Source organism: Hyaena hyaena, unplaced genomic scaffold, assembly GCF_003009895.1.
Source record: "Hyaena hyaena isolate Hyena2069 unplaced genomic scaffold, ASM300989v1 scaffold_2, whole genome shotgun sequence".
Classification (NCBI taxonomy): domain Eukaryota; kingdom Metazoa; phylum Chordata; class Mammalia; order Carnivora; family Hyaenidae; genus Hyaena; species Hyaena hyaena.
In genome coordinates this window covers 9,190,000-9,212,233 of record NW_024080634.1, presented here as the reverse complement: position 1 = coordinate 9,212,233, position 22,234 = coordinate 9,190,000, and the positions used below count along the sequence as shown (strand labels likewise).

At 40.6% G+C, this 22,234-nt stretch overlaps 1 protein-coding gene across 1 annotated transcript in view; it reads left to right on the top strand.

The window, feature by feature from the left end:
- DSCAM (DS cell adhesion molecule) overlaps nucleotides 1-22,234 on the top strand; it is a 627,938-nt gene that overhangs the window by 355,785 nt on the left and 249,919 nt on the right. Inside the window, exon 9 of the mRNA XM_039229776.1 lies at nucleotides 9,797-10,075. Within this exon, the coding sequence (XP_039085707.1) occupies nucleotides 9,797-10,075 (279 nt within the window). The remainder of the gene's footprint in view (nucleotides 1-9,796; nucleotides 10,076-22,234) is intronic.

Below are 22,234 nucleotides of genomic sequence, written 5' to 3'. Positions count from 1 at the left end.
AAACTATAATCTCTTCCGGAAACCACCAGCTCTATCCACCCACTGGTTGACAATAGTGTAGGTGACCCATTCTTCTGGAAAAGTGCTTTGGAAGGAGACACTGCTATCCATCACAGAGTTAGTCGTAGTGTTTTTACATCCCCAAATTCCAAGCAGTTTGTCTTTCCTTTATGTCTAATTTGTATCTTTCTAGCTGACAGGAACAACACTTCCTGTTTCTCTTCATTATGATTTTACATTATGCCTTAAGGATTTTTTTTTCTTCCTGAAATGTTTTAAATGTATTTTCTCTCCCGGCCTTAATTGGTAATTTTAAACAATTTTTGAAAAAAAAAAAAGTTATGTTTCTTACCTATCTACTTATGTTGTCATATTTATGGCTCTATGGTTATCACAATCCGGCAGCCCAAAATACCTTGTTTAAAAATCATTGTAGAAGATGTAGTTACTCTTATCTCTGAGCTATTCCAAAGCTGCACTATTTTTATGTCAACTGAGGTGTTCTGTTGGCTGATACTCAGCTTAGGAACCTTATGCTTTAGGCCGCAGCTGCTAGGAACCCTTTACCTAATGTATGTAGAATGTGTATGTGCTTGGGAACCCCTACATATGTGTGTTTTGATTTATATTTGCCATGCTTTCTTGTATTTCTGAGTTGAGGCTTTTGCGAGTTCTCGAGTACAGATTCCAGTATTAGCACTGAATTCTTACTCATTTGAGTTCTATTTGATGTATATTAGTGAGCTTATGAATATCCATAACCCCTTATGAAAAACAAAATTCCAGTTCTGAACACTGGCTGAACTTGGGATACTGAAATAAATATAAACCAACCAAGCAGCAAATGAACCCTGACTATTTTTTAGGTAATGAGTAGCAATCTTAAAATTACACTTCCAAACTATTTTTTTTCCTGTGCTTCTATCAATGACAGAATGTTTCTATTCTGGTGGAGAATAGGAAGATACTGTCAATCAAATACAGAGTGGCCTCATTAATAGAGAACCCAGCACACATGAGAATTATCCTCTGGTCCCAATCTGAAATGAATAAAAACAACATGGATGGATGGATGGATGGATGGATGGATGGATGGATGGATGGACGGACCGACAGACAGATGCATGGGTGGATGTATGGATAGAAGGATGGGTGGATGGATGGATGTGTACATGGATGGATGGATGGATAGGTGGGTGGAGATGGATGAATGGATTATATACTGGCAATGTTACAAACAGATTTGTTTTTGTTATTAATAGTAGATCGATTTTCACTTTAGGTGAGTCAGCATGTTGCAGGTTCAGTTCTCCAGGAAGCAGTCTCTAAGAGAGAGAGAGAGTTTAGTGTGTATGGTGTTTATCAAGGCATGCCCCAATAATCAGCACTATTGAAGGAGGGGGAGGAAGAAGGACTGGGCACAGGGAGGAGATGAAGAGCTGTGGTACAGGCTGATGACAGCCTTACTATCCCTGCAGGGAGCTCTGCAGAAAGAAGGATTTTCAGAGCCATCAGAAGTTGGGCAGAATTGCCCTCTTCAGTCAGTCATTGGACATAGGCCACCCAAGAAGGACCCCGTCCTTGGTGAGGTGGATCTCCACAGCTGCAACAGTCTTGAAAGTGGCTGATACCTGAAGGGTGCTACCTGACCTCACTCCAGCATCCGGAGCACACATTCATTCTTGAAAAGGAATCTTGGGCCACGTGTCACCCTATGCATCAACTCCTACCATTTACCTAGATGCCAAACAGCTATAGATGTGCATCTTAAGCCCTTTTCCTAAAAATAATTTTTCCTTAAATTACTCCCACTTTCTATAATGACATTAGACCAGTATTTCAAATCAGAAATGAAAAGGATCATAGCGGATGATGATAGCATAATCGAACTAGACCTTTGTCATCAAAAAAATTTGTAAGCCAGGAAACCTCTTTAGTTCTTTGATTCTGTAGTAGGATTCTTGCACAGAATCATGATACCAAGGCTTTTACTTTTTCCCCCCAGGAAGCAACTTTATCCATCCCAGCATGGCTCAGTTGGGTTCATACCCAAAGAACTGAGCCTCAACTGCCACATGGCATAGTTTCTTATACATTTTTTACTTCTTTGTCTCCCATTTATGGGAATACACAAAAAAGCAGTCTGATTAAGTGGTCTCATGTTACAAGGTCATGAGGGATGTTGTCACGTATGTGTATAGTCAGTTTGCCTTCAGGGTTTTGTGGGGTTTTTTCTTTCCTTAGGGAGGGGACCCTACCACAATTCCTGTGATTTACCTAATTTGTTCAGGGAATATCTGTGCATTTACTGTTAATGAGCTTCAGTCAGTGGAAGGACCTGTAGACAAATAACTATTAGACAGCAGCAGGTACCAGATGTCTTGAAAAGGAAGCAGCACAGGTGAGAAATATTTCAGCTCACTATGGAAGAGCGGTGCATAGACAAGTAAGAAAACACTGATTTCAACACAACCCCATCAAGAGGTCTTTTAGAGACAGAAAAGATGGACATCTACCCAGTTTTGGTGGTAAGGGGGGATGGGAAGTCCAGAGTTAAGAATTAAGTTTCCAAGAGAAACTGACTTGAGTCTCAAAGGAGATCTAGAGCCTAAAAAAGTCTCCAGAGCAGCTACTAACTGAGTTGAGTGTTCACCCCGTAAGATGGTAGGGGTGGGAATGGGGTCCTCGTGGTGCATGGGGCAGAAACAGGGTCAGAGAATCATTCCCTATGTTCAGAGTCAATAAGCCTGAAACAAAGAATCCCCAGTGTAGGTGAGCAGCGTGAGTCAGCACAGAGACCAGCATCAGATGTTGTAGTGTTTGCTACTTCTACTTGATCCTAAAAGTAGTGAAGGAATTAAGGCAGAAGGCCACGCTCACAACTATGTTTTAGGACATTAATATGGTTGAGGTCTATAAGATGGTTGCAATGCAGAAAGATTAAAAAATTAGGGAGACCCATTAGGGCACAATCAAAAAAGTTTTAATAAAAGATGATGATTGTGTGTTTGGAAGAAAAGGAGCCAGACCAAGAGATGTTGAGAAGTGAAGTAGAAGAGGCACAACAAGCCACTGACAGTGGCTGGAGATAAAGAGAAATGCACAATGAGAAAGGCTTCTATTATCCTAGCTTCTCGCAGCTGGAGGTTTTGTGAGCACTAACAGGAATAGAGCATTGAACTTGAAGCTTAGATTAAGGGAACCCTGATGCTTTTGGTTTGGGATTTGAGATGCTTCTGGGACATCAAGATGAAAATATTAGCAGACATCTAAACAAGCAGGCACAAAGCTTGTGAAGGAGTTTTTGGTTGAAAAAATATAGAAATAAGTCAATCAGAGGAAGACAAATATATGATTTCACTCATATGTGGAATTTAAGAAACAAAACAGATGAACATATGAGTAGAGAGGTAAAAGAGAAGAGAGGGAAACAAACCACAGGAGGCTTTTCATGATAGAGAACAAACTGAGGGTTTATGGAGGGAGGTGAGTGGGGGGATGGGCTAGATGGGTGATGGCCATTAAGGAGGCCCTTGTTGGGATGAACACTGGGTGTTGTGTGTTAATGATGAATCGCTAAATTTTACTCCTGACACCAAAATTGAACTGTATGTTAACTTACTAAAATATAAATAATAATAAATAAAATACTATATAATAAAAAGTTGGGGAGAAAAAGAAAATGTAGGTTGGGGAATCAGCACCATGGAGCTGACATCTGGAGGGCAGGGGTAGATGAGGTCATCAGGGAAACAGGAAGGAAGCAAGGCCAGGACAGGAGGCCAAGGAATGAGGTTTCCGCCAGTATAGGGTCCGTAGGGGGCACACAGTCTCCAGTGAATTGGAAGCCTCTGATTTCTTGGCATCTACTGGCCCCAGCAATGCCCTTCTTACTCCCACATCCTGCCCTCCTGAATCTCGGCCTGCCTTCTCTGGCAGACATGCGCCCAGGACTGACAGCCTAACTTATGGCAAGTCCAGAGCAGCTCTGGCGCAGGAGATCACGCTCACATAGCAGTGCTCCTTTGGCCCAGACAGCCATACCTGAATAGGTCTTGACTTTATTTCCCCAACTCGCCCTACCAGTAGGAGGAAAGATGGTTCAGTGCAACCTCGAATTAGAAGTCCTGGGCCCTTACACAAATCAGACTATGAAACAAAACTTCACTTTTGTCTTTATCATCTCATCATTATGATATACTGGATCTATTTCCCTTTCTACTCCCGAACTCTAGGCTTGTCTAACATTCAGAGTGTAAATACATGTTCATCATCACCTGTAAAAGATATTTTCAAAAACTATCATGCAATTTAATATGTACACGGCACTATTTATTCCCCTAGATGTGGGAAGTAGGGATGAACGTGATACATCTTCTGCCTCCTGGGTCATTCTACTCAAGGAAATACGCATGTGCAGAGACTGCTATGATCACATGCCATCCTGTGACCCTTTCTGTTATAGAATCTTAACAGCAAGCCCTTGGAGTGGGTAGAGGAAGAGTTTAATCAATGTTGTGTGAACAGAGTGGAAAACTACATCACATAGGGCTAGTAATCTACAGTTTGGGAATCTAAAGCATGTTGTAAAGCGGCAGAATTGGACAAATAACTGGTCTTATGGATGGAGAGACAGTTGAGTGACGTGCTCAACTCACAACCACACGTGCTCACCAGCCTTGTAGTTTTAGAGTGACAGCTTGCATTGCAGCAAACAGCACAGGCTGTAATCCTTTGCTGGTCCTGGGCATCTCCAGTGGGTACATGGGTGCCTAAAGTGCATGTGTAACCAGGACTGAACTCTCAGGGACCAGCCATGGGCTTCGCATTCCTGCAATGGACAGGATTCGCAGATGCAGGTTTTGGAGACCTTGTGAAACAGGCAAGATATAAAACAAGAAAAGTCTTGAAGAAAAAGAAGACAAAGTCTGTTGTAAAGAATGGGGAAAAGGAGATGGGAAGATGAGAATATCCATTGCTGTAACTTAGAAGACTGGCTTGAGGTAGGCTCTTGGAGCAGCTGAGTCCGGAAGCTGTCAACCCAAGACTGTCTGGAGGCGTGGGGTGTTACAGCACAACTAGGAAAGAGATGACAAATGTGGAGTTGACGAAATTACAGATGGTGGTGCAAACTCAGCCCCCATGTGTCTCAATATCCGTGTAATATATTTGATTTTTCCCAGTGAGTTGCGGGCCCTGGGACAAAAAAAAAAAAAAAAAAAAAAAAAAATGGTAGGAAAAGGAAAGAGAGGGTGATACTTGCTAATTGAGCAGCTCCTTTATACCTCTGGGGCTCTATGCCTGCCTATTATATGAAGCCCTCACCAACACTCATGAATTGTGTTCTTTACCATCACTTTATACACGAGGAAACTGAATCACAGACTTCAAGTGGACGAAGAAAACACTGTAAATTATATAAGAGTGGCCAACATCCAACTCATGTATCTTTTACCATGGCATACTTCTCTCTGGGAAGAAACTAAAAGCTCCTCTTTTTCCCATGAAGAGGAATATACAACTAATTTTTGAGGGATAAGACAAAAATACATTAGCCTGACTTCACATTCTTGTTAAGGTTTAGAAAGAGTAAGTGTCTATAAACTAACATTTGGTTGCATTTGATGGTCCCTAACTTCCTGGGAGAGAGGAACCCCATCAGTACAGAGAATGAAGTCAACAAACCCTGTAATTAGTGACATTTAGCAGATATTTACATGCTTTGTGTGGGAACGTTATGTCAAAACTGGTTGTAGGTCACATTGTGCATTTCTGTCCCTGTGATATTACAACCTTTCACTGTCTACAAGGTTCAGAGAATTTACCTTAAGAGGTGATCTAATGAACTAGATAAAGCAAGTGGTGTGTCTCCAACAGGTGGTTTGGCTCTACCAAAGTCATTATGAGCACTTTTTCATCCCTTGGTTTCTTTTTTGCCTCCAATTTTATATCTTATGAATGTACGACATAAGATTTAGGGCTCTTTAAGAAAATTTAAGCATTTTATACAGCAAACTCGTGTTCATGCCTAAAGCAATAGAAGCAATCTATGTAGTGAGGTGAAAAGTGTTATGATCCACAAATCAGTCTGATGGTTTAACCTGCATTTTCAAAAGTGCATCTTGGTGTGGCAAGTAAAACAACAAATAACAAATCTGATTTTGACGTTATTCTGGGAGAATGGCTTTTCCCTCTAACCAATTTTTTTCTAATCATGAAAATCTTTCTTTTAACTCTTTTGCGTAGTTTTTTGTTTCTAAATATATTTTATAATATAATATTTTTTTTCCTTTACAGATATACCCCTCAACACTTTGTGTCATTAGTATTAAATTATGTTTCTCTGTTTTTTATATCCATTAACAGAGTTTCATAGATTTTATGCTTTTGTGTTATAAATTCTAAACAAGAATTGAAAGTGGACTCACACATCAAAATTGCAATAATACAGTATTCTGTATTTGCCCATAGATTTAATTTTACCAGAGAACTGCATATTTCCGCATGGCTATGTGTTGTAGTCTGGTGTCCTTTAATTTCAACTTAAAGTAGTTCCTTTAGCCTTTCTTTCAGGGCAGCCCTCTTGGTGAACTCCCTCTGTTTAGTTTGTCTGGGAAAGTCTGTCTCCCCTCACTTTTGAGTAACAGTTTTTCTGGATGCAACATTCTTGGCTGGCTCAATTTTTAAATATTTTAGGGGCACCTGGATGGCTCAGTTGGCTAAGTGGCCGGCTTCAGCTCAGGTCATGGTCTCATAGTTCGTGGGTTCAAGCCCTGCATTGAGCTCTGTGCTGACAGCTCGGAGCCTGGAGCCTGCTTTGGATTCTATGTCTTCCTCTCTCTCTGCCCCTCTCCTGCTCTCACTCTGTGTGTCTCTCTCTCAGAAATAAATAAACATTAACAAAAAAACAGTGTTGAAAGGAAGGGATTATCCTTTGAGTGAGGCAGGTGAGGGTGAGCATGTGGGCTTCGTGGTGTTTGTTTTCACTTCATTGGAGGCACAGGTCTTCAGCAGCATCATTCTGTGGTTCAAGTTTCTGGAATTTACTATAATTACATCCCCTAGAGTTCTATAAGCCAATGAATTCCAGAAACATTTAAATGATAGAATCTGTCTTTGTATTCTTTTTAAATTATGATTCCCCTGTAGTTACTCCTTGCCTCTGTTCTTGAAAGTAACATGTACCTGCTCTTTCTCTATTCTATACCTTTCTTTTGCTCTTGGAAGTAGACATCCTTATAATGAATAATCACTGGCAGTCTACATCCTACATATTGTGTGCTTAATAGACAAATCAAAAATATGCTATGTCTCACCTTTCTTTCTTGATCTGGAGAATAGAAAGTAGGTCTGTTTGTTTTTATTCTCCCTACCATATCTGGTAGACATGGAGTCCTTTGCTTTGCCAGGTGATCTTTCAACTTAACTGTTTTGCTTGTTCCTCATCTGAAAGGCTTACAAAATAGCACCAGTGCTAAGCAGTGGATTCAGGTGTCCTCTGATGTTTGTGAACCCTGGTGCTCACTTCAGCAGTACATACTGAAGGCATTCAAACTGAAAGTTCATGAGCTCCGTGCTAACTCATTCATGCTTCACGGCAACCCCCTCCTTCTATAAATAAGGAAATGGAGGCACAGAGAAGGGGTTAAAAAATTTAGTTAGTAGCACCACTTGACCTAAACCCAGGTAGTCTGGATTTGAAGCTCTTATCTAAAAAAAAAAAAAAAAAAATCTACAATTCAGATAATGAGCATCAAGCCATTGAGTGCCTACATTTGTCTAAGTGGACAATCAGGTTTCTCTGTATAAGGAACCAAATAAGAGGAAATATAGTTACTTTTTTATTTTAAAAAATGGTCATTTATTAAGCATTAATAATATGTACACGTTTAATAAACATTTATGCCATTTGGGGCAATATTTAGAGAGTTATGAGCATGTTTGCTACAAGTTGGTATTTCCTTACCTAATGTCAACTATGAATAATCACAGCCTAATCCAACCTGATCTTTTCTACCAGCGCCAGCTAGAACCTCATCCCCAACATCTTTTTCTCTTGGTGTCAGATCGACTCACTGCAGATTCACAACTGTAACTTTACCTTGAGAATAGGCAACCTGTCAGCTGTCACCAGTTTTGACATTGAATGCACTTGGTACCTTAAGCTGTTTTTGTTTGTTCGTTTCTCTGCTGAGACCTAACTTGAGCCATCTATTCACTTGCCCTTCTAACTCAGGCTGCTGTATTTGCAATTCTGAGTTCTCTGTATTTGCATTCTGAGTTCTCGCTCCCAAATGCTTTTGAAAGCATATAGTAGGAGTAATAATAATATGAAAGAGCAGAACCCCACAGCTATGCTCTGTTGACATCTGCCGCCTATGACTGTGCATGAAAGCTCCATTGAACAGAGACTGGGGTGTTACGGTCATTGCTGTGTGGCTAGCACACAGTGTTGTCAAGCACATACCAGGAGCTCAAGAGGCACTTCTCGTGTGCATGAGTGAATGAATGAATGGATGGATGGTTTCCATTCAGATGTTTCTCAGTTTGATATCTTATATCTCCCCAAGCCTGTTCATTGAAATGTACCTATAACTGATTTAGTGAACAAACTGCAGACATCCTATTTAATAATTTTATGTAAAACCATCTGGTATAATAACTGATTTATATTGTTATTCCAGGCATAGTAATCTCAGTTTACAACTTGGCGTATTTCCAAACTTTTGAAATAAAATTGATAAGGTCTGAGCCTTCACTCCTTGGTGAACTCATTCTATGGCCAAGGGTGAAGTAATATCTTTGAATCGGTGTCCCTCTTGATAAAGTGAGACTCTGAATAACGACCCCATAAGGCTGATAGGAGGAGCATATTGATAACTTGCCCACGACCCCATAACCAATAAGTAACCAAGGTAGGATTCAAAGTTGGCTTCTCTGGCTCCGTTTTAAGCATTTTATGACTTTGACACCCTGTGAGGCCATCCAGGAAGTTACTGAGGAAGAGTGGTCCTGAGGCAAGAAGGTAAACAGGAGTTGATCAGGGAGATTACATCAGAAAAGAGCTTTCCAGACTGAGCTTGGCTGTGTCCATGGCCAGGTTGAAGGCTATAACCGTGTTCTCATTAACAACACATCTCAACAACTCAGAAAACTGGCCATGGATCAGTTCACAATTTAAGGTCATGCCCACGGAATGTGTAAAATTGAGGGGTACAGAATGAGACATGATTATCTTAACATAAAGTCTTTTTCATTAACATTTGCTGTTAGTTGGGTATTAGTCTTTAAAAAAATGTTTAGCAATGAAAGTAGAATCTCTTTTTGAACAGGCTTAAAGTATACCCATTAGCAAGGCATGGGGATGCCTTAAAGATGAAAAAGTAATTGTGCTAGTATTAGCGAAACAGGAGAGAAATCTTTTCTTGTACACATCATTTTCCAAAGCTTGTAAGGAAAAATGGATTCAAATGCTCTTTCACAATGAATAGTGCAGAGTCTGAAATGTTTTTATTCAAAAATGACCATTGTATTTTTTAAAGTTTGTCAAGATAAATAAAGCATGTTTGCTAAAGTACAAATTAAGCCACGCTTTTCATTTAGAACAATGACAAAATTCAAGTAACAGGATAGCACAACTTCACATCTTCTCCTAGATCATGTATTTACATGTTATAGAAGGGACTGTGTTACTCTTTCAATGTTACACAAAAGGGTAAAAGGAAAAGAGAATGTAGAGCATGAGTACAATTCGTTAGCATCTTGCCTCTATTACATTTTCTTTTCTTTCTTTCAGTTCCACCTTTCATCCAACCTTTTGAGTTTCCAAGATTCTCCATTGGACAGCGGGTCTTCATCCCGTGTGTTGTGGTCTCAGGGGACTTACCCATCACGATCACTTGGCAGAAGGACGGGCGGCCAATCCCAGCGAGCCTCGGGGTGACCATCGACAACATCGACTTCACAAGCTCCTTGCGGATTTCCAATCTGTCCCTCATGCACAATGGGAACTACACCTGCATAGCCCGGAATGAGGCAGCAGCCGTGGAGCACCAAAGCCAGCTGATTGTGAGAGGTAAGGAAAGGCATGCGGGACACGGGGCATCGATGCAGTCGAATTCAACAGTGCGAATTCAAATGCGCACAGAGTGCATTCATTTGCAAAAACATGAAAATATTAGAATTTGTAAAATTTACTCTCATCCATTAAAATAAAACTCACGGGGCACCTTGGTGGCTCAGTCGGTTGAGTGTCCGACTTGGGCTCAGGTCTTTATCTCACAGTTTGTGAGTTCAAGCCCCATCAGCGGGCTTGATGACAGCGAGCTGATGACAGCTCGGAGTCTAGATCTGCTTTGGATTCTGTGTCTCCCTCTCTCTCTGCCCCTCCCCTGCTTATGCTCTCTCTCTCTCTCTCTCTCAGATAAATAAACATTAAAAAATTAAAAATAAATAAAATAAAACTCACAACTGTAGAAGACAACTACAAACTCTGCTGACACCAAAGCAAGTCTTTATTTACCTAAAATATGAAGCTCCAAAAAATTAACAGCTAAGAAACGTGTGCAGGAAGAAGTGAGAGTAGGATTTAACTAATGGACGAGGTAGTCCCTGCATGAGCTCTCAACTGTATTGTATTCACTCTAAATGGCCCTTTTAAAATAGTTTTATTTAGGGGCACCTGGGTGGCTCAGTCAGTTAAGCATCCGACTTCAGCTCAGGTCATGATCTCATGGTTCGTGGGTTTGAGCCCTGCATCGGGCTCTGTGCTGGAAACTGCTTCAGATTCTGTGTCTCCTTCTCTCTCTGACCCTCCCCTGCTCATGCTGTCTCTCTCTCTCTCTCTCAGAAATAAATAAAACATTAAAATTTTTAAAAAATAGTTTTATTTATTTATTTTTAATGTTTATTTATTTTTGATAGAACTCAAAGGGAACAGGAGAAGAGAGAGAGGGAGACACAGAATCGGAAGCAGCTCCAGGCTCTAAGTTGTCAGCACAGAGCCTAATGCGGGGCTCAAACCCACAGACCAGGAGATCATGACCTGAGCTGAAGTTAGTCACCCAACCAACTGATCCACTGGGGTGCCCCTAAAATAGTATTATGTAGATGGATGGCTTTGAAAATAATGTTTGTCAAATATCATTTGTGAAATCACACCTTTTCTAAAGAATCATAAAATGGTAAATTTTCATTTTTTTTATTTTTTATTATTTGTTTTACTGAGGTGTAGTTGACAGATAGCAAAGAGTAGCTTCTTGTATTTTTATTTTAGTTTTAGAAATGCAAAATTAGTTTCAGTTTAGAAATGTTTTTTGCTCCTCTCTCTGTTTAGTATCAGACCTCCGATTAATTTAGGAAGCTATGACATTTATCAAATGTGGGGTGGTGTTTATTTAGAAATTAAAATAGGGTAGTCCAGGGGCCCATGGGTGGTTTAAATGGTTAGACTTCAACTCAGATCATGATCTTGCAGTTCGAGCCCTGCATCAGGCTCTGTGCTGACAGCTCAGAGCCTAGAGCCTCCTTCAGATTCTGTGTCTCCCTCTTTCTCTGCCCCTCTCCTGCTTGTGCTCTGTATCTCTTTCAAAAATAAATGGACATTAAAAAATTACAAAATGAAAATAGGATAGTCCAGCTTGTAGAAAATATTGGCCAGGGACACAATGCGTCTAAAATGTAGGCATCAGTCTTATTTCATATCTCTCTTCTAGTCACCAAACTCCCATGAAGGCCCCACTCTACATGTGCAAAATGAGCAGTTTGTATTCTCTAATGTCTGTTGGGCACAGACATGTGATTTTATGATTCTCTAAGACCTGTGTGCATTCATCTGCCAGCACGGTTCTCACCCACATTGCAAAAGCAACTGCATGAAATTAAAGATGTATGTTAATGTTGATTATTTGCATTTTAGAATCCCCAAATATCAGACCCTCAGAGTAAGTGTTGGGAGAGGTTGATTTCCGTTACCTTTCAAACATTTGCTAGATTGAAACAGATTATTTCCTGAGCAACAGATGCGTGTGTCCTTCCTCAGTCTTTGAACCTTGTCCCCATGACATCCTCCCTTCCTTAGTGGCTGAAAAGTAGTGCTTTTTCTATGTAATTGCCAACAAAAGAAACTGAAGTACGCTTAGAATTGATAGGAAGAAACCAACTTTGAATCTGTAAAACATATTTTCCCTAAAAAGGTATCTCTGTGGTCAGATACAAAGTAAATGTTACATATGAGAGGAAGCACACATGTTGTTTAATAAGGTAAATAGAAGAGTCTTTAACAGAAGTGAAGAAGCAGGAAGGAGTAGCAGTGTGACATGAGGAACAGTGACGTGGGAGAAGCCACAGGGTCCAGACCCAAGGCATTCCAGCATTTGAGGTTCCGGAATAAGAGAAGAAATCAACAAAGGAAAACAGAGAGGGACAAGGAGAACCCAGTGAAGTGAGAGAAAGTCCAGCAGACTGTGGGGCCACGGAAGCAAATTAGGAAATATATCAAGATACATTGGTAATAAAATCCCACTGGAAATAGAAAAAGAAAATCCAAGAATTGGTCATTGAGTTTAGGGAGATAGACATTATTTGTGACTGTAAAGAGTGGTGTGGTTGCAATGAATGCCTGATTAGAAGGGCTAATGAGCAGAAAGGGAGGTGAATAAATATGTGGGAATTCAAGAAAAGACAAGTATTTTCATATTTTCAGAAACATTGCTATGATAGGAGGCAGAAAACTGGAGAGGACGTTGAAGGAGGACACCAGGCAAGGGAAGCTTACATGCTGATGGGAATGAGCCAGTAGACAGGAGAGAAACATGTGGCAACGATAAAGAGGAGATAATTACAGGATCCAAATCCTTGAGTTAGTGAATTGGGATGGGATTCTTTGCATCAATAGAGTGTGTTAAAACCAGTGTAGCAAGAACCATTGTGGAGGTATTCTAGAAGATCAAACCAACCAAAATGGTTGGAAATTTTAGGGAGGCAGATTTTGGTTCAAGTAACTTGAAAAATAAATTTAAAAATTTACTGAATGGGACCATCGAAGAGTAATAGGTAATGGATTTGTCCGCCTATCATTTTTTTAGAAAACTATAAAACTGGGGAAAAAATGTAAAACAACCATTTCCCGGCAGTGGAAGGCAAGAAGCAGAGGGTTGTGATCCTTCAGAAAATGGAAATATAGGAGTTGAGCTCCAAAATGTACCCCAGATACCTTCCTGGGGCACTTTCCAAACCATGACAGAGGGATGGTAGATAAGAGTGTTCTTGCTAGATGGAGAAAACAGATAGAAATTTAGAACTATTGAAGCGTGAGACTTTGCAGTGCAAAATACTGTGGAATAGGGAGCTGTTAAGAGAGCTCTAAAAATCTCCTTGTGAGTCTTTAGCTAAATACTCCACTTCACATGCAGAGAATGAGACCTCATGAAATCTCTCAGAGAATAACTACCAGGTAGATGTGAGATGAATAAAGAATTCAGAGGTTACACAGTGCTAAGATATATTGGAGTTCTGAACAACCAGAGTAGAGAACAAATGGAAATTCAGTTAGAATCTCAGAGGGCCATGGGGCACCTGGGTGGCTTAGTCAGTTAAGCATCCCACTTTCGCTTAGGTCATGATCTCGCGGTTCGTGGGTTCGAGCCCCGCGTCGGGCCCTGTGCTGACTGCCAGCTCAGAGCCTGGAGCCTGTTTCAGAGTCTGTCACTCCCTCTCTCTCTGACCCTCCCCTGCTCACGCTGTCTCTCTCTCTCTCTCTCCTAGAAATAAATAAAACATTTTAAAAAAAATTTAAAAAAAGAATCTCAGAGGGCCACTAGGAGGAGAGTTAATCTATCCTTGGAATATGGGATATTCTAGACAAACCCTAAAAGAGCCTAAAAAGATCCTTGGGAGTATAAAACTTCACCAGTAAATTAACTGTCTGCAGGAATAACATTCAACACTTTAACTCAACAAAACCTATACTCTCAATAGCATAGCATATCCACAATGTGTTACACATTAATTACTAGTTATGTGAAGAAGGAGGAAAATGTGAGCCATAAACAAAAGGAAGAACAATTAAAGAAATGGACTAATGGGCATACCGATGTCACAATTAGCAGGCAAGGTCCTGAAGTGGCTAGCTACCCTCTTATTTCAAGGGTTCAAATGAAACAATATGTGCAGTAGATGAATGCACAGAGAATGCAAGAAGGGAAATGTAGAACAGTTTTTAACACAAGAACTAGAAAGGAAGCTAGGAAGCTAGAAAGAAATTCTAGCTCTGAAAGACATAATGTCTGAAATGAGAAATTCACTGGATCTATTTAATAAGATATTAGATACTACCGAATAAAGGATTACTGAACTTGAAAAGAGGACAAGAGAAAATATTAGATATTTTCACATAGAGGTATAAACTGGAAAACAGTAAACAGTGTTTATACAGCTTATATATATACTTATATACGCATGTATATAGTAGATGTTTATATGCATATATAGTAGATTTATAATAGATAATATACATTATTACACACACACACACACACACACACACACACACACACATACATATATATAATTGGACTAGGTCTGGAGTGCATGTTTTATAGGTACCATAACAGGTCATCATTCTGATTTCAGAAAGTCAGTCAACTTAAATAAACCCTAATCAATGTCAAAGCACTTTTGAGCCTAGTTTTCCTTTAATTTCAGTTGTCATGGTAATGACTAAAAAGGATTGATTAAGACTACAAAATATCCTTAACGCTTGAATAAAGCATTTTCTGTTTTCAAGTCCTTATATATGGCAGTCTTCACTGTGGTTTTTTTTTCTTAAAAATTTTCAGTCTGATTGAGTTCAGTATTTTCTTGTTTCACTTGCTTGCAAAAGAAAATATTCTGAGCTGTACCCCTTTGAAGCGTCAATGGGTAGGTACAAATATATTCTTTTTCACCCACTCCCAAATGACTGTATTTTTTTCTGTCCTTCATCTTTCTCTTATTTCTTCATTAAACAGCAGTGTGTTTAGCACATTTGTAATTAGTAGGCCCTGGAATAGTTGCTGGGATGGTGAACACTCATTTCTTCCCAGTGAGAGCTCCCGTCTAGTGGGAGAGAGACAGGTGACAAGCCATACATGGTGGTGTGACAGGCTGCAGGGAAACTGTGAAAGAAGAGAGAGAAGTTACCTAATTTAAGTTAGGAGACACATGAGGCAGATTTCCAGAGGGAGGGAGGGTCCTGATGGGTTAGAAAATACACAGCGAGTTAAAAAGAGAGAAAGGAAGACAGTGTGTTCCTGGAAGAAGGTCTGTCACCTGCAGTGGCATGGAAGGCTTGAGACAGCAGGTGCACTTATTTCCCTGGTGTGGCTGGGGAGCAAAGTGAGCAAGGATGAAACTCCAGAGCTAACTCTGGCTCAGAGTTTGTAGAGGTCCTGAGGTCTAGAAGCCATGGAATTGACGAGGGGATCTACAGCAGTAAAATCATACAGTGTGTGGCAGGACGATCCATGCACTGGAATCAAAGGAGACCATGAGCTCAGAAGCCTGGAGGGGAGGCCTTTGTGGTCCACATGAGAAGGGGTGACGGTTGGAGCTAAGCTGGTGGTAGTGGGGATGGCAAAGGTGGGGCTAATTCAGAAAACACTTTGCAGGAATCGATGGCCAACTATCTGAGAAAAATGCATGAGAGGCCTTGAGGACAGAGGCTCTCCCCAAGAGTAGCTGGCCAAGGACTGGGTGTTGAGAGTGGGGAGCTGGTCCAGGCCATGGAATCCATTTTCCCTCCTCCCTCAGCACATCATAGTCGGGGCAGGGAGCTTTCTCGGTGGGTGGTCAATGCCTGCTGTGAGTGACAGCTTCTTGTCTTTGATCGCTAGCAATCAGGCAGCTGTTCAAATTTCAACTTTTAACTTGAATGGCCAAGTAGTTGAATTTTGTCATCACTTCAGCTGGATCAGATTCTGAATGAGCTGGAGATTTTAGGTTAGATGAAGAATCTTACCATGTATTATTGCCATTTAGAACGAAGGAGGATTCCATATTGTAACCCGTGGACTTACCAATTAACTTTGGAACACAGCTTGACATTTGGCTCATGAAAAAAAAATATGCAAGGGTGTAGTTGGGGAAGCAAAACCCACATGAAAATAGCAAACAGTGTTAGAGAATAATCATGTGGGTCTTTATTTAATTCTTTAACTGGAGTTAAAAGTTTTTCTCTTGGAGGGGTGCCTGGGTGGCTTAGTCGGTTAAGCGTCCGACTTTCGCTTAGGTCATGATCTCATGGTTCGTGGGTTCGAGCCCCGCGTCGGGCTCTGTGCTGACAGCCAGCTCAGAGCCTGGAACCTGTTTCAGAGTCTGTGTCTCCCTCTCTCTCTGACCCTCCCCTGCTCACGCTCTCTCTCTCTCTCCTAGAAATAAATTTAAAAAATATTTTAAAAAAAGTTTTTCTCTTGGAGGCTTTAAAGTTTTTGGTCTGAGATGTAGTTTGGGAAAAAATAGAAGGAGGCATTTAGAGACCTTGAAATTGCCTTGTCACAATGAGGGTGGTTTGGAAGACTTCAAGTGACAGACTATTAATTACAAGAGCAAAATGAACTCTAATAAGGGAGAGATCAGTGATATGTTCAAGGAAGGCTTCATGGAAGGAGTGAGCTCCATTAGCCTTGATGTGCATAGAGTTTAGAAAGAAAATAAAAATACAACAGTCTATCTCTCAGTTAGAAAATCAAGGTCCACCTTTCTGCTTTTTCATTTGCTACGTGACTTTGAAAGCATGGGTAAATCTCTCTGATCCTTAATTTACTAATCTGTAAAATAGGAGCATTGAGACTTCTTGGGGCTGATGAGAGAATTTAATTAGGTAACAAGGTAATAATTGGCATGACCTTTGCCCCTGGCTGTCAGCAGAGCCCTCTGATTGCTGTCCATGAATGAGGGAGGAGGGGCAGAGGTGTCCAGGCATATGTTCTGAGGTTAGGAAGTGATGGCACCAGCCAAGACATAGAGGCTGTCCCATGGCGAGAGTGTGCCCATCCGCTGGTTATCAATAAGTATGTACTTGATGGAGGAAGGGATGGGGAACTACAAATGCCCTTGAATGGACTGTCTTGAGGTAGGAAGACCAGTCTAGTAGCAGTCGATGGGCCCTGCTCTGCAGACAAGAAAGCCAAGGAAAAACCCACTGGCCTGCAAGTCTGCCTCCCCAGACCCCTTCCCTGCCTCCTTTCTTTCCATTTTCCTTCCTTTCAGCCCTCTGATAATGTGGCCACCTCTTAGCTTTGTGACCTTGGGTAAATTCCTTAGTATCTATTTATCTCCATTTTCTTATTCATAAAATGGGACATTACCTAATAATGATTTTCAAGGGTTAAATAAAATAATGTGTTTATCACAGTGCCTGGGACATAATAAGCACTCCAGGAGCAATGACACCATTCCTCCCTTGTCCCTCTTTATGTCCCCCTTCCTGCTACATGATTTTGGAGCATGATTATGGGTATACTATATAGAACGGCCATGGGGCAATCCAAGCATTAGGCAATTAATTAAAATGAAGACCTTGGGAATATAGCCAAAAAGGTAAAAGTACAATATATTTTTGAAGAAACCACAGCAGCTGGGGATAAATTGCACATGGGAAATGAAGGTGTCCTGCAAGACATTTCGGCTCAGGTATGGAATAAATGGGTATGACAGCCATGGAGTTTGGGAGCCCAATTTCTAGTTAGTCCTTCTATCACAGCCTTATGACCTAGAATCATTATAGAGGTTAGCACAGTTTTTGATTTGCCAGGTAATTGGGAGATTTATAGAGACCTAATTTAAAATAAATTAGCTATTTCCATATAAGAAGTTAAAAGAAAACAGAAAACAAAACAACCTTTAGCTCTTATGTGTGTGCCTCATGGCTTACATTGTCTATGGACCAATGATCTCCCTAATGTCATGCTCAGTTGGGTGACCTTGGCACTAAAGAAGCCATTTGGAGGGAAAGTCCTAGACTTAATGACTGAACACACCTGCCCTTTGGTTCCTAATACTGGCTCTGCATCACTGAGAGGAAAGCTGCAGGTGGAATAATTTCCTATCTCTGATTCCATAGGAGGCCAGTTTTCTCACATTTCTTTATGTCCTATGATGTAGCTGCTGTTTCTGGCTTTTAATAAAGAGCTACTACACAGGAAACAAATACTACTCCAAAGGCCCCTAGTTAACCTTTATTTGTCAAGGAAAATGAAAGTTATACGGGGCCACTATCTTATTGCTATGTTTAGTGGTCCAATTTTTATGCCATATTTCTGCTATAATTTTATTTCATCGATTGACTCTTCCAACAAATATATCTGAAGCATCTATTCTGAGGGTTGGAGTACAGTGGTGACCAAAACAGAGATATCAAGTTCCTGGCCCATAAAACTCACATTCCAGTGGAAGAAAGAGACAACAAACAAACAAACATAGTCAGGTATCTGCATGTACTATGAAATTAAAACTCAGTAGGAGGATTGAGAGTGCTAAGGATAAGAAATGTATGTCAGGTAGGGCTCTCTGTAAGAAGTGAGCTCCAGGCAAGAGTAAGCATGAAGGCCCCAAGTCAGGAGTGATCTTTGTGGGTTCAAAGAGCAGCAAGAGACCAGTATGCTTAGTGTTACATAAGGGAAGAGGAAAAGGGTTGAGGGCGAGGGCCAAACCATCTTTCTGGTTGTGACAGGAAGCCATTGGATTTTAGTGTCTGGTGTCATAAATTAAATCTTACCTAGACTTTGACCAATTACTATCTTGACTAAATGCCATCCAGTAGAGAGTGGCAATATTTATGTACCTGTCCCCCACCTACCAAATAGCTCCTAGTTTTGCTTTCAGTAAAACTGAATCCTTGTTCCTGTTGACAGCTTAGGGAAGCTTCCATCCATTCTTTGGAAATATATAGCTTCTTGGAGACCATGAATTCTAAACATAAAAAATGATTGGATTGCATCTAAAATTGAAAAGTACCTGTCCTATTACAAATATATTACTATTTCTTTCTTAGAAACAGCAAAAATAATTCCACCCTTTAACATATAGACCAAGCCAAAGATCACTGTATTTTGATCAGCCAAATACATTTTACATTACAATGACACTAAAATACAGTGTCATTTTAGACAAAGTGAGCAAGAAAGGATCCCTTGGAGACTTCATATACTATCAGACTATACTGGGTCCCATGACACAATTTGGGTATTTTGGAACATATGTATCTCAAATTACTCTTTCTGGAGGGACAGAGGTAATGTTCATACAGTTATTATTCAGGCAGGTAGATGTATGGCATGAATGGCCTACATTGCCTTTTGAGGGTGTGACAATTATTTGGTTGAATGTATCCCTTCCATTTCCTTAATCACCCTCCTCCCCATTGGAAAGTCCTTCTATTGGAAGAGCAACTATGTTGGCAGACACACTCACTACAATGTACCAAATGAAGTGTCACACAAATTAAAGGAATTTTAAGAAAGGAAACCAGCAACTGTGGGGAATTATAACCTAGACAAACAGAGCATTCAGTCTTTGGGTCCTATCATAAGTTTTAGCTCAAATTACAACAGTTCCACCTCCAGTCTGTATCTCCTTGGCCCAAATCCTATAATGCTTTTTGGTGTCTTCTCTCAGACTAAAGTAGGGTCATCCTATTCTCAAAGGCAATGTGCATTGGGGTCACTGTGATCTGTGCTATTAACTTAGCCATGTTACTTTGGACAAAGTTTATATCCCTATTTTGTAAACCTGGGATAATATTCATTTGTTTGTCCATTCAACAAATATTTTCAGAGTGCTTTCTGTGTTCCAATGCCATGGTCTGTGTTGGGGATACAATGACCATTGGGAAAGGAAAGTTTCTTGTTCCCATATAGTGTAGAGCCTGATGAGGGAGACAGCCAATTAAAACAGCAACACCAAACAATTTTGATGAAGGCTATAGCAGGGCAAAAAAGGGTTGGGTGGGGGCATTTAATCTCATTCATAGCGTTAGAAAACGTGTCTCAGACTAAGTGGGCTTTGAGCTGAGATGTAAATGATAAGTGAGAGTTTGTTAAAGAAATGCAGAAGCATGTGTGAAGTCCAAGCAGCAAGAACAATGATGGGGACTGGAGAACAGAAAGACATTTAGAACAACTAGAGAAAAGCTTGCAAGAGGGGAACATCAAGGGATGAAGCTGGAAACCAGGGACTCAAATCATAAAGAGTTGTCAGAATATTGTAGGAGTCTGGACTGTATCAAAGGACTATTGGAATATGCTGATAATTTTAAGCAGGCAGTCACATCATCCAATTAGTGTCTTGGATTCTTCAAGCTCCTGTGTGGAGAACAGATTCAAGTGGGGCAGTAGGTGCCAGGTAGACCCCAGTGACGAGGCTACTTCAAAACCAGATTAAGAACCAGTATTGGGGGGCACCTGGGTGGTTCAGTCGGTTGGGCATCCGATTTCGGCTCAGGTCATGATCTCACGGTTTGTGGGTTCGAGCCCCGTGTCGGGCTCTGTGCTGACAGCTCGGAGCCTGGAGCCTGCTTCGGATTCTGTGTCTCGCTCTCTCTCTGATCCTCTCCTGCTCACACTGCCTCTCTCTCAGAAATAAAAATAAATAAATAAAATAAATATAAAAAAATTTTTAAAAAGTACCGGTATTGGTCTCTGTCTCAGGGAAAGTTCTTCAGAAAGCAGAGTGTGAGGTACATGATTGGTGGCAGATCACTAATTTGAGATGTGATTCCTGGATTCCAGAGTGACAGCCAGGTGGCAGGGGGATAAGATCAGAAAGGGAGGGGAAAATCAATAAAGGTTTTTTTTAATGAGCTTGTTGCCACTTTGGGCAGTTGGGGATGATTTATACTGGGAATCCTCTGAGAAATCACACAGAATAGTGGTTCTTAAAGTGTTGTCTCTGGACCAGCAGACTCCGCATCTCTGGTAGCTTATTAGAAAGTCAGGGTCTTAGATCCCTCCTCAGACCTACTGAGTCAAAACTTTGGAAGTAGAGCTCAGCAACTTGTGTTTAGTCAGCTTTTCAGGTGATTCTGATGCCCCCTAATGTTTGATCACAGGCATAGAAAGAACATGGCTCAGACTCATCCCATGGGATTGGAAGATGGAGAGGAGAGGCATTTCCCTCCCCTGAGTCCTGTCCCCCATTGGTGTAAGTTTGTCGTCCACATTTCTGGGTTGCATCAGTGATAGTGAGTAAGCATTTGTGACACCAGAGAAGGCCCCGAGGCAGCAGAGACTCAAACTCTCCACGTGATACCCAGGCAAGTGCATGGAACTGTCCAGCCCCTTGTGCTGAAACCAGGTGGATGGGGGTATATGGCAATTTACCACGCACCTTGTTTACCCATCGTGACTAGGGCATGTAATAAATATGGAGAGATTTTGAGGAAGAATCATCAGCACCTGATATAAGGAGATGAAAGAGGAAGTTATGAAAGATAAGTCTCAGTTTTATGGGCCATTTCCATCTGTAATTACCTTACACTTGCAATATGTCAATGGCTATTTCTCATGTAAACCTCTTTGATCAGTTTTTAAGTAATATACCTTTGGATTAGAACCAAATTGAGGGGAGGGGTCATGGATCAATTATAATTAGACAGGCTTCCAGAGGAAATGCAAACAATTAGTTATCCTGCCCATTTGACAAACGGTTTCCTTCTCTTAGGAGAATTTGAGCCAAATAGAGCATAGACTATAGATGACTGCATATTTACTTTCCACCTGGCCTGAGTGATTTTGGCATTGTGTCTTAAGCTTTATAATCTATCCTTGAGATTGATTGTTTTCGCTAGAGAACTTTACTCTATATAATCTCTAGCACTTTTCCTAGAAGTAATTTTCTCAGCCCGAGATAGCCATCCCTTATCACCTTATTTTAAATATATTTACATTTTATTGAATATATTTGTCTCAGAATATCATCTAAGTGAAGTAAAATTGCTTGCTAGTTAAGCAATATTGAGGAGACCCATTGGCTGTATACATGATTTAATTTGCAAGTTGGGAATTGTATTTGTTAAAGATAAGTTAAAGCTGGACATAGCTGCATTTATTAAATTAACCAGCACTCCTAGAGCACTTAATATTTTCGGACACTGTTCTGAGAACACTTGGAATCTTAATTCATTTGATCCCCACACCAATCCTATAAAATGAGTAGTGTAATTATCCCCAATTTAAAGATAAGAAAATTGAAGCCAAGA